The sequence below is a fragment of the Coregonus lavaretus genome (assembly GCF_964263955.1).
Source record: "Coregonus lavaretus genome assembly, chromosome: 13".
NCBI classification, from domain to species: Eukaryota; Metazoa; Chordata; class Actinopteri; order Salmoniformes; family Salmonidae; genus Coregonus; species Coregonus lavaretus.
The window spans coordinates 53,694,286-53,706,750 of NC_140000.1; the positions used below are offsets into that span (position 1 = coordinate 53,694,286).

Below are 12,465 nucleotides of genomic sequence, written 5' to 3' on the forward strand. Positions count from 1 at the left end.
GTTCGGCACCCTGTTTTCAGGGCAGTGCAAAGTGTTGAGTTGCCATGGTTTCCCATTGCCGCAGCTTGAACCCACGTTTTCTTACTTCCAGGTTCTTTCCTTTCTGGCCAAGGTAAAGACTATGATGCTGTCAGCTATGATCTCTCCACACCACACAGACAACGTGTTTGTATGCCCACCACATGGTCTGATGCTGGTTGAATGTGGCAGATGTTCACACAGGTTTTTGGTTGGTGTGAAAAAAACAACCAATGTTACCAGTGTATATATTGTAATACATTCATACAATGTAATATGTTACTTCTCCCTGCCACATCGATTACATATTACTTGAACGGCCAAAATAAAAAGTTGTGTAAGTTCTTAAAACAGTCTGACCTGACTTAGAGATGACACCACAGTCAACGACTTCACTACACCCACAATAACATCTACTAAATATGTGTATGTGACCAATACGATTTGATTTGATGCATCAAGACCTGCCTTTGCATTTGCTTTCACTTACTGGCGTCATCTATGGCCTTTTGGCTCCTGCATCATTCTCGATCAAAAGCTAAACCCCAATTATCTACTCATTATGACAATGGGTATTCATTTGATTATTGCATCCATAAAGAAGCTGTCAGGAGTGAATCATTGTTCATACAATGTGGCTTATTCCTGCACATCTTAATGACATGTCTTCTCTCCCAAACAGACAGAGGAAAAGGCACATTCTGAGGTAAGAGGCTTGGCTTTGTGGGGGACGAAATGTCTCTGGTCTGTCTGTCTCTCTGGTCTGTCTGTCTGTCCCTCTGTTCTCTCTGGTCTGTCTGTCTGTCTGTGTCTGTCTGTCTGTCTGTCTGTCTGTCTCTCTCTCTGGTCTGGTCTGGTCTGGTCTGTCTGTCTGTCTGTCTGTCTGTCTCTCTCTCTGGTCTGGTCTGGTCTGGTCTGTCTGTCTGTCTGTCTGTCTGTCTGTCTCTCTCTCTGGTCTGGTCTGGTCTGTCTGGTCTGTCTGTCTCTCTGGTCTGTCTGTCGGTCTGGTCTGTCAGTCTGGTCTGGTCTGTCCTGTCTGTCTCTGTATGTCTGGTCTGTCTCTCTGGTCTCTCTGGTCTGTCTGTCTGTCTCTCTGTTCTCTCTGGTCTGTCTGTCTGTCTGTCTGTCTGGTCTGTCTGGTCTGTCTGTCTGTCTCTCTGGTCTGGTCTGTCTGTCTCTCTGGTCTCTCTGGTCTGTCTGTCGGTCTGGTCTGGTCTGTCCTGTCTGTCTCTGTATGTCTGGTCTGTCTGTCTGTCTCTGGTCTGTCTGTCGGTCTGGTCTGTCAGTCTGGTCTGGTCTGTCCTGTCTGTCTCTGTATGTCTGGTCTGTCTGTCTGTCTCTGGTCTCTCTGGTCTGTCGGTTGGTCTGGTCTGTCAGTCTGGTCTGGTCTGTCCTGTCTGTCTCTGTATGTCTGGTCTGTCTGTCTGTCTCTGGTCTCTCTGGTCTGTCGGTTGGTCTGGTCTGTCTGGTCTGGTCTGGTCTGTCTGGTCTGGTCTGGTCCGGTCAGATCTCCATAATGAAAGATAACAATCAAAGCACGAACAGTGATATATGTATCCACTTTATCCAAAATCAGGTTGTAGTCTATCAGTGGCGGACCTGAGCATAAAACTGTGTATATAACCTTGGACTTGGTGTCCAAGTCAAATCTCTTTGACCCTATGGTGCATTGCTTGTAATGGGGCCAGTCTTTTAAACAACCAGCCATATGAATATAACCAAACAGCACTTTAACATTATCTTTACCACACGTCATACTGACAGTCATGGACAAACATTCATTCATCATTAATACACCCTTTATCCTACTCTTTGGTTTCAGTTCACACCCTATTCAGTTATCACTGGCTTTTTTTTCAGTTCATTTTTTACTTTATGTTTCTGTTTGAACCATACATTAACATTTTAGTTAAAGCCCACAGGTATAATGCTTCATTACTTATTAGAACCATGTTTCAGCCTTTTTAATGTATTTAAAACAATGCATTATACCAGTCAGGTTTGGAGAAAGTGTTACCAAAGTGACAACTACTCTAATGTGTTTAGATGCTTTTACAATTTTTTCCTTCTATTGGCTAATTTGTCCAAGACTGTGCTGTTGTTAATGTGTGAGAGATTGTCTTATGCCTTATTGGCTAATGGTTTAAACTGCTAACCGTGAGGAAACATGCTGCTTTGTCGTCATCATAACTGACCTCTCTCTCACCATATCTTCTGTTTGGACTAAGCATGCATCATAGAGTTAATTGTATTCTTCTCTTTTCAATCAAGGGTCAAACAGGCCAAAATACCACGGTAATCCCACATTTACCTTCACACTTACATTCACCCCATTGTTTTATGCTGTGGCAGTGAGACAGAGACTTTACATCAATGTTTTCAAATGGATATTTACAAGGCAGCTGATACACCAGATTTAGATTTGCTTGTAAAGGGATGGAATCAGAAGATAGGCATGCTCTGGTATATTTTCAATCAGTCCTGGTTTTTTAGGAGAGACGTGATCGTCATGGTAATATTTAATTTTTTCCCCACCCAAACAGCAAATCAGGAAGCTGCGGCGAGAGCTGGACGCCTCCCAGGAAAAGGTTGCGACCCTCACGTCTCAGCTGTCTGCCAATGTAAGTGCCTCTTACTTCAACACACACCGAGCAGTCAAAACGTCTGCATCGTGGTTCATTTGCATCCTAGCCTGTCAAAAATGTTCGGGGGGAAACTCTGCCTTTGCCAAACCCTTGAATGTAAATCAGTCTAGACGCCCAGTAATTTCCTTTCTCTCTCTGACTCAAAGGTTTCTTAAGCTTCTGATGAAATGTTTTGAAGTCTGGGTTGTTGTTTTTTCTGAACACGGCTCGAATAGGCGCCTTGTTTACCGGGAATTGTCCTGCGAAGCGGGCCTCATCCGGCAGCCTAGCAAGAACATGCAGATTCAACAAAACAGAGAGATGGAGAGAGAGAGAGGAAAGAGGGAGCTTGTGAGCCCAGTTTGGAGGGAGGAAGTGTATTGTACAGAGTGAGAGAGAACCCTGAGAACCCAAAGCCTGTCAAAGCCTGTGTCTCTCTCAGTGCTGGGCCCTGCATAAAGCGTCTGATCAAGTGCGAGGCTGACAGGGTCTTTGATCGCTGAGTTCTACATCTGTAGGCACTAAGGCACCACACTGCCAAGACATTTCCAAAGTTGCATTGTTTAATTCATGAGAAAGCTTTTTTTAGATGCTTTTGTGAACAAAAATATAAACGGAACTGTGTTGGTCCCATGTTTCATGAGCTGAAATAAAAGATCCCAGATATTTTCCATACGCACAAAAAGCTTATTTCTCTAATTTTGTACACACATTTGTTTGTATCCCTGTTAGTGGGCATTTTTCCTTTGCCAAGATAATCCATCCACCTGACAGGTGTGGCATATCAATAAGTTGATTAAACAGCATGATCCCTACACAGGTGCACCTTGTGCTGGGGACAATAAAAGGCCACTCTAAAATGTGCAGTTTTGTCACACAACACAATGCCATAGATGTCTCAAGTTTTGAGGGAGCGTGCATTGGCATGCTGACTGTAGGAATGTCCACCAGAGCTGTTGTCAGAGCATTGAATGTTCATTTATCTACCATAGACTGCCTCCAACATCGTTTTAGAGAATTTAGCAGTACGTCAAACCGCAGACCATGTGTAACCAAGCCAGCCCAGGACCGCCACATCCGGCTTCTTCACCTGCAGGATCATCTGAGACCATCTTGTCTTGCCCATTCACCCTCTGAATGGCACATATACACAATCCATGTGTCAGTTGTCTCAAGGCTTAAAAAGTATTCTTTAATCTGTCTCCTCCCCTTCATCTACACTGATTGAAGTGAATTTAACAAGTGACATCAATAAGGGATCATAGCTTTCACCTGGATTCACCTGGTTAGTCTATGTCATGGAAAGAGCAGGTGTTCCTAATGTGTGCACTCAGTGTATATGTATATACACTGCAAAAAAATAATAAAGGGAACACTTAAACAACACATCCTAGATCTGAATGAATGAAATAATCTTATTAAATACTTTTTTCTTTACATAGTTGAATGTGCTGACAACAAAATCACACAAAAATTATCAATGGAAATCAAATTTATCAACCCATGGAGGTCTGGATTTGGAGTCACCCTCAAAATTAAAGTGGAAAACCACACTACAGGCTGATCCAACGTTGATGTAATGTCCTTAAAACAAGTCAAAATGAGGCTCAGTAGTGTGTGTGGCCTCCACGTACCTGTATGACCTCCCTACAACGCCTGGGCATACTCCTGATGAGGTGGCGGATGGTCTCCTGAGGGATCTCCTCCCAGACCTGGACTAAAGCATCCGCCAACTCCTGGACAGTCTGTGGTGCAACGTGGCGTTGGTGGATGGAGCGAGACATGATGTCAAAGATGTGCTCAATTGGATTCAGGTCTGGGGAACGGGCGGGCCAGTCCATAGCATCAATGCCTTCCTCTTGCAGGAACTGCTGACACACTCCAGCCACATGAGGTCTAGCATTGTCTTGCATTAGGAGGAACCCAGGGCCAACCGCACCAGCATATGGTCTCACAAGGGGTCTGAGGATCTCATCTCGGTACCTAATGGCAGTCAGGCTACCTCTGGCGAGCACATGGAGGGCTGTGCGGCCCCCCAAAGAAATGCCACCCCACACCATGACTGACTCACTGCCAAACCGGTTATGCTGGAGGATGTTGCAGGCAGCAGAACTTTCTCCACGGCGTCTCCAGACTCTGTCACGTCTGTCACATGTGCTCAGTGTGAACCTGCTTTCATCTGTGAAGAGCACAGGGCGCCAGTGGCGAATTTGCCAATCTTGGTGTCCTCTGGCAAATGCCAAACGTCCTGCACGGTGTTGGGCTGTAAGCACAACCCCCACCTGTGGACGTCGGGCCCTCATACCACCCTCATGGAGTCTGTTTCTGACCGTTTGAGCAGACACATGCACATTTGTGGCCTGCTGGAGGTCATTTTGCAGGGCTCTGGCAGTGCTCCCCCTGCTCCTCCTTGCACAAAGGCGGAGGTAGCGGTCTTGCTGCTGGGTTGTTGCCCTCCTACGGCCTCCTCCACGTCTCCTGATGTACTGGCCTGTCTCCTGGTAGCGCCTCCATGCTCTTGACACTACGCTGACAGACACAGCAAACCTTCTTGCCACAACTCGCATTGATGTGCCATCCTGGATGAGCTGCACTACCTGAGCCACTTGTGTGGGTTGTAGACTCCGTCTCATGCTACCACTAGAGTGAAAGCACCGCCAGCATTCAAAAGTGACCAAAACATCAGCCAGGAAGCATAGGAACTGAGAAGTGGTCTGTGGTCACCACCTGCAGAACCACTTCTTTATTGGGGGTGTCTTGCTAATTGCCTATAATTTCCACCTGTTGTCTATTCCATTTGCACAACAGCATGTGACATTTATTGTCAATCAGTGTTGCTTCCTAAGTGGACAGTTTGATTTCACAGAAGTGTGATTGACTTGGAGTTACATTGTGTTGTTTAAGTGTTCCCTTTATTTTTTTGAGCAGTGTATATATATATATATATATATATATATATATATATATAACCTCAAGCCTTTCCTGGGCTCCTGATCCCAATCTGTTCCAGCAGGGGGTGTGACGGTCGAAATGTCATCCCCGCCAGACCCTTACACTCTCTCTGGTACCAAATGGTGTCTGGTACTGTGATAAGGTGGTGTTGAAGGAGTCAGGCGCAGGAGGGTAAATCACAGAAACAGGCTTTAATCCAATAAATACAGGTTTACGCAGAAATGTGTCAAACACACTCCAGGGCACAAAACAGGTGCACTGGAAAATACAAGGCACAAGGGAAAAATACTCCCGTCGATACCAAATACAAGAGCTCCTCCGAGCTACTAACCTCCACAACAAACAATCACCCACAAGGACAAGGGGGCAGAGGGAACACTTATACATGGACTAATTACGGGAATAGAACCAGGTGTGTGTGATTGACAAGACAATTTATATGATGATTGGGGCGGCAGTGGTTAGTACTCCGGTGACGACGTACGCCAAAGCCTGCCCGAACAAGGAGGGGAGGCAGCCTCGGCGGAAGTCGTGACAGGTACCCAAGTTTCATGGCCCATGCTGTGCATCGGGACAACATTTCTCTACCGGGACTCCAGTGCTTGAAACATACACTGCAGCATTGGTTAAGGCAGTGTTTTAGATGCTGTGGGCTGGTTTGTCTGGCAGAGATACTGTATGTTTGCAGTCATGTTCTCTTGAATGGCTGATTAAATGTAAATCCCACTTAGAGCGAGGCACTGTTTTGTCATTGAACGAATGAGAAGAGCTGTGAGTGTGGTGTCTGCTGATTGAGGTCATCGTAGATTGACCCTAATTACATTTACATTTCAGTCATTTAGCAGATGCTCTTATCCAGAGCAACTTACGGTAGTGAGTGCATACCTTTTCGTACTTGTTCCCTATGGGAATCAAACGCACAACCCTGGCGTTGCAAGCGCCGTGCTCTACCAGCTGAGCTACACAGGACACTAATGTGCTGTACATAAGACGTTAATTTACTGTATCTGGTCACGCTCTTTGTAATATGTTATTATAGAAATGAATCTTTTGATCTTTTTGGAATAAGGAATGTTTTTAATAAAGGACTAGTCATTGTGTCACCTTCAGCATGGTCTTAACAGGTCAGTCTGGCCTGACTTGTAAGCTAAAATGGCCACATCAGGCACATACTGTACTTGTATGTGTGTAGACACATATGGTTAGAGAAGCTCTCCCACGTCCATGTCAATCTAGTTCATGTTTGTTTAGGGTTTCTTCGATCAGAACAAAACAGAATTAGCTAAACCAGCATCCTGGAAAAAGTCTTAAAAAGAACAAGTGGTGCAGAAGCGTCTTGGTATTGTACTGTGAGGTTTTTATTTTCTCCATTCCTTACCTTGACTGTCATTAAAGTTTGTTTAAGAGGTGGGTTTATACCTCTGCGCTCTACTTACCTACCTACCTACCTACCTACCTACCTACCTACCTTACCCTAATTCTCATTCCTTCACCTTCTGTCACTCTCTCTATTGCCTTTCCCTCTCTCATTCCTTTCCCTCTCTCATTCCTTTCCCTCTCTCACTCCTTTCCCTCTCTCACTCCTTTCCCTCTCTCATTCCTTTCTCTCTCTCACTCCTTTCCCTCTCTCATTCCTTTCCCTCTCTCATTCCTTTCCCTCTCTCATTCCTTTCCCTCTCTCACTCCTTTCCCTCTCGCATTCCTTTCCCTCTCTCATTCCTTTCCCTCTCTCATTCCTTTCTCTCTCTCACTCCTTTCTCTCTCCCCTCTAGATTGCCCTCCCTCTCTCTCTTATCCCCTCCCTTCTACCTCTTTTTTGCCCTCTCTCTCTTTGGGGATTTGGGAATTAGTATATGTAGCCGCCTGTGCTGGCTTAGACTACAGTAGTGTGTGAGTGAGTGAGTATATGAGTGTGGATGGGTAGAGCAGAGAGGGCTCTGAGGATGGCGTCGACACCGGGCAGCAGCACTAGTAGTAGGGGCAGCTCTCTGGCCGGTTCGCTGGTCTGGCCGACCCTCAACCATTACCCCGGTTCCCAGCAGAGGCCCCAGGGCAGGGGTTGCAAGGCCAAGGGTGGCCGGGGGGCCCGGACTGCACAGACGGCCCAGCCGCGGGACGCGTGGGCAGCCGCACAACCCTACCCGCAGGGCGGACAGGTGGGCAGCAGCAGTGGGTGGACGTCACATGATGGAGGGTGCTGATGGGATTGGACGGATGACATTTTGCAAAGGTTAAATGCGATTCAGCCAGAGAGGAGAGAAGAGGACCAATATGGTGGTGTTGACTTATTGGTGTAGGACTGTGAATACTGTGTTGCTACTCAGCCCTGTTGAGCTGAGATTCTCTTATCTGTGGGCACACTGCCTGACTCTGTGTGACTCACTGGTCCTGACAGGTGTCTGAGGCTCCATGCTGTGGAGGGGCGGGGGTGTGAGCTCACACTATTTGTTCTGTTTCTCTCTCTGTCATACACATGCACACACACAATTGCTATTCCTGTATTTTTAGGTGAAGACTTATCACCCCTGCACGCATGCACACACGCACACACGCACACACACACACACACACACACACACACACACACGCACACACACACTTTCCCTCACTATGCTATCCCATTTTCATGAAGCTTTACTTCCATCAGGCTCAGTGCAGCAGATGGTGTCATGCTGCTAAACATTTGGCACCCTTCAGTTTGTCGCCGGTGTTTCTTCAGGTGAAACATTTATTCAGGCGCCGTTAAAGAAAAGCTAAACCTTCTCTGACCTGTGTACAAGAAGATATGCCCACCTTTCTCTTTACTTTAGGTCTCGGTTCAGCTGTGTTTTTGTGCATGTTCAAATCACCAGTTGGCTGTTAAAATCGGTCATAATCATGGATGTTGTTGTTGCTGCTGCTGCTGTCTGCAGTTTGAACCACAGTGAAAGTGAAGGTTTATAACTTTCAGAAGAGCTGACGTAGTGTAGCTACCACTTCTTCTGTAGCACAGCAGCAACTTCCCCAAGAGGTTACAAGTTTTGTACATCATGTCTCCTTTGAACCTCCTCATGTTAACTTCCAGTTCATAACCCACTTCAAAGCTATCACCCTGGACCAGTGGGGGAGTGGTTAGCTGTAGCATGCAGCAGGCTCAGCGTTGCCATTGTAAAGTGCAAGCTGTAACTAGGGGGAATGTTAGTGTTTTGGTTCAGATACAGAAATAAACATGATGGTCCAGCCAGTCAGTCAGTGCTGGTGGTTCAACAGAGGGATGGCTTGACTCAGTCTATCAGAGCTGAGGGTCCCTGGGGAGAGTGATGACTCATGAGAAACACGAGGGAACATGAAAAGGGTGAGAGAAAAAATAGCCTACACCCTCAGGTCGCGTCGATTCTTCTTCTACATGTTTAAGTGGCTATCTAACAATGGAGTTTTCACACTGTGTGCTAAATGTGTGTTTGTGGATCATCTTGAATCCACCTGGTTAGAGGTTGTTCCAACTAAAAATAATGGCATATTTATAGGACCTCAGGAAAATGTGCCAATTTAATGTTGTCCCTTTATGCCTGCTTTTATGACCCGTCCAGTGCTTGTGTTGACTGTGCTGCTGTGTTGAACTCTGACCTCTGTGTTGACAGGCTCACCTGGTGGCAGCCTTTGAGAAGAGCCTGGGGAACATGACCTGTCGCCTAACGAGCCTCACCATGACAGCTGAGCAAAAGGTACGTGCCGTTTTCTGTTGCTGCGGCCCACCGCTTCCAGATACGTTCTCATGTATAAAGTTTGTATCAGGCTTTAGTGTTTCATTGTCTCTGAGAAGTCTGCCTGTCTGTGCGTATCACTGTTAATCCATGGTCATTTACACCTTACAATAACAGTAACTTATAGAAACGTTATAGAGCATTCATAAGGTCTTCATAAGCACTACATAATGTACCATAAATCATTTATAATCATCCTGTGTCGTGCCCGTGGCACATTTGACACCCTTTATACAGCATGACATATGCTTATGAATGATTTCTGTATAGACCTTTTATGAAGGCTTCATTAAGTTAAAAGCTATGTTAAAGGACAATTATGTATCTTTTGGTATTTGTTTCATTAGTCCATTGTCATATGATGCAAAACGCATCATGCGGGGATGATTTCTGTATTTTGAAAGTTACATACAGTATCTTGACAACTTGATTGCTGACAAGCAAAACGTTTGGGGACTATGTCAACAATGGACTAATTAAATAAATACCAAAATATAGAGTTGTCCTTTAAGGTTAGTGTGGGACCTTTTCCCTTCTTAATATAAGATATTCATGATATTGATAGAACTTGTCTCATATGTATCCTAATCCAGGACATTGGTTTTGCTCCATACTCTGCAGAGTTATTTCTTCAGGCGTATATGTACTGAATGATGCTATACTCATAGCCAGATATCAGATATCGAGCTCTAAAACGAGGATCAGTGAAAGAATGGTACATGTGTTGTAAATGTAAAGCCATCCTTGTGATGAAACGTGAGCGTCTCCGCCTGTCCGCCTGTTGGTGGAAACCCTACTCATAACATAGAAGAGCTGTGGCAGCCTTAATCCTGGATAAATTAAACGAGAGATTCTAGAGGGACGTCTTTGTTAAGCAAGCCGCCTGCGCCCTCCCAACTTTTAATTAAGGCTGAAACCCTATCACAAGCCCACAGTGGTTTTGGGGGAATTGGAGCGCTGTTGCCTTTTTATCTAATCATGTGGATTTAATAGAGAGGTACTGTGCCATGTAGGTTTTATCCAATCAGATGGGGCGGAGGGTAAAACTCTATTGCCAAACCTTATCCTCTTAAACTTGCTTAAGGCCTAGCTCTGTGTGCTTTTGAAGCAGGAATATTTTACTGAGATATCGTACAACTGTCATTGAGTTTTGGATTGAGAATTGAGAGAGTGGTGCCCCCGACCGAAATGAAGGGTAGACCGTTAAAGAGATTTAGAGGCAGAAAACAAGATTTTTCTAATTCAATAGGGTTAGTGATCAAAAAGGTCTATTCAAGATCCACATAAAGCACATTTGTTATTTTTTGGGGACACCAGATGATGTTTCTACAGTATATCTATAATCAAGCACATTCTGCCATTGTTTTCAATTGAGCAGGTTAGTATTGTCTGTGGCGGTGTGGTGCTGTGGAGGTTGATCTGTGTTGTTGCTTCTCTTCCCTTAGGAGTCGGAGCTGGCTGAGCTGAGAGAGACCATCGAGGCGCTGAAAGCCCAGAACACAGACGCCCAGACAGCCATCCAAGTGGCCCTCAACGGCCCCGACCACCTACACAAAGGTAGCGGAGCCAGAGGAGAACCCTCCATATGCGCTTTAGCGTGGGCAAGAACCGCACCTCTTCCTCTTGATCGGCCCACACATTTCAAACTCTGTCCCTCTTTACTCATGAGAGCAGCCATACACCACTCTAGAATGTTCACCCTCTTTGAAAGTTGATCTTAAACACCTGCCACTCAGGAGTTAAACTTGGTAGGAACTAAAAAGAGGATTGTCTTGTGCTTCCAGACCTGCGGATTAGACGGAAACACTCGTCGGAGAGCATGTCCAGCATCAACAGTGCAGCCAGTCACTCGTCCCTGGGCAGCGCCAAAGACCCAGAGGACAAGAAGAAGAAGAAGAGCTGGGTGAGTTAGTGAGTGAAGAAATCCCACGGGAGAAGGAGAGGAGGAGGGGTTTTCTCAGGTCATATAGGCGTCTCCGTGCGGTGCACTTCACTCTAACCTCTGAACCATCTAAACCATGCCAGTCTCACACTCCCACTAAGCAGTCATACACTGTCATAACTGTGACTTGTAATTCCACTCCCTTTTCTCACGCTCTCTCTAACCCTAACCCTCTGCCAGGGAAAGGAGAGAGGCAACAAGGTGAATATGAACCACCCCCATCCTCCTGCATGTCTGTATGACAGAGTGAATGACTGTGAAAGAAAAATACAAAAGGGGTGTAACACTTTTGTAAAAGGATCACATATTGGGCACTCATTTCCTAAGTGTAATATTGTGGATATATTTAAGCGTCAATCAGTGCTGTCCCGCTTAGTTTCCTTCAGTCCCCCAGTCAGTGTACCCCTTGATTAAGTGTACAGTCCATCTCTCTTAGTAATATTAACCTTCCTTCTCCTCTCCTTCTGTGTGCAGTTACGCTTCTGCCCCACCGTGGAGACAATATGACCCACCCTATTTGAGAAACGCATTCATTCAAAATCCACGTTTTTGTCAATCCCTGTGTTTTTCTGCTGGTTAAGGACTACTATTTGGACTACTATTTGTCATGACCCTCTGAATTATTTTTCATTACATTTAATAATAACTCATACATTCTTATATTAAGTTTCAGTATAGAAGACAACCCCACTTTAAGAGTTTACAATCTGACCTCCATACTATCTCTTCTGGGAAACAGACCATGATGAACTGCTAAATGTTCATCAAGGAGTACGACCAGCATCTTTACAACTGCTAAATTCTCTGTCCCAATCCTTCCCAGACTCTGACCCAGAGAAAAGCTCAAGTGTGTGGCTCAGAGGTTAATGAAGAGCCTGTGATCTGACTGAAGAGGGCATCGCTAACAGCAGGGAGCGGGACATGGGCTCACACACACACACACACACACAAACACACACACACACACACACACACACACACACACACACACACAAACACACACACACACACACACACAAACACACACACACATCAGGTGCAGTTTCCCCTTCCTGGAGCCATTCTTCACCTTGTACAGGAAACAAAATGCAAATGCCTCAAACCTCAGGAACTAATTGCCAGTTAAATGAAGTTTTAAAGAGGCAAGGGAAGTCTTTTGGGGTATGACAGTTGAACAAAGCTCATG

The 12,465-nt window shown here is 45.5% G+C and overlaps 1 protein-coding gene across 3 annotated transcripts in view; it reads left to right on the forward strand.

The window, feature by feature from the left end:
* Positions 1-12,465, forward strand: part of LOC311139752 (neuron navigator 3-like) — a 78,357-nt gene that overhangs the window by 44,992 nt on the left and 20,900 nt on the right. For all 3 annotated transcript variants that reach the window (XM_084174691.1, XM_084174692.1, XM_084174693.1), the window contains exons 11-17: positions 92-112; positions 701-724; positions 2,290-2,313; positions 2,562-2,639; positions 9,215-9,298; positions 10,783-10,894; positions 11,122-11,240. In XM_084174691.1, the coding sequence (XP_084030817.1) occupies positions 92-112; positions 701-724; positions 2,290-2,313; positions 2,562-2,639; positions 9,215-9,298; positions 10,783-10,894; positions 11,122-11,240 (462 nt within the window). The remainder of the gene's footprint in view (positions 1-91; positions 113-700; positions 725-2,289; positions 2,314-2,561; positions 2,640-9,214; positions 9,299-10,782; positions 10,895-11,121; positions 11,241-12,465) is intronic.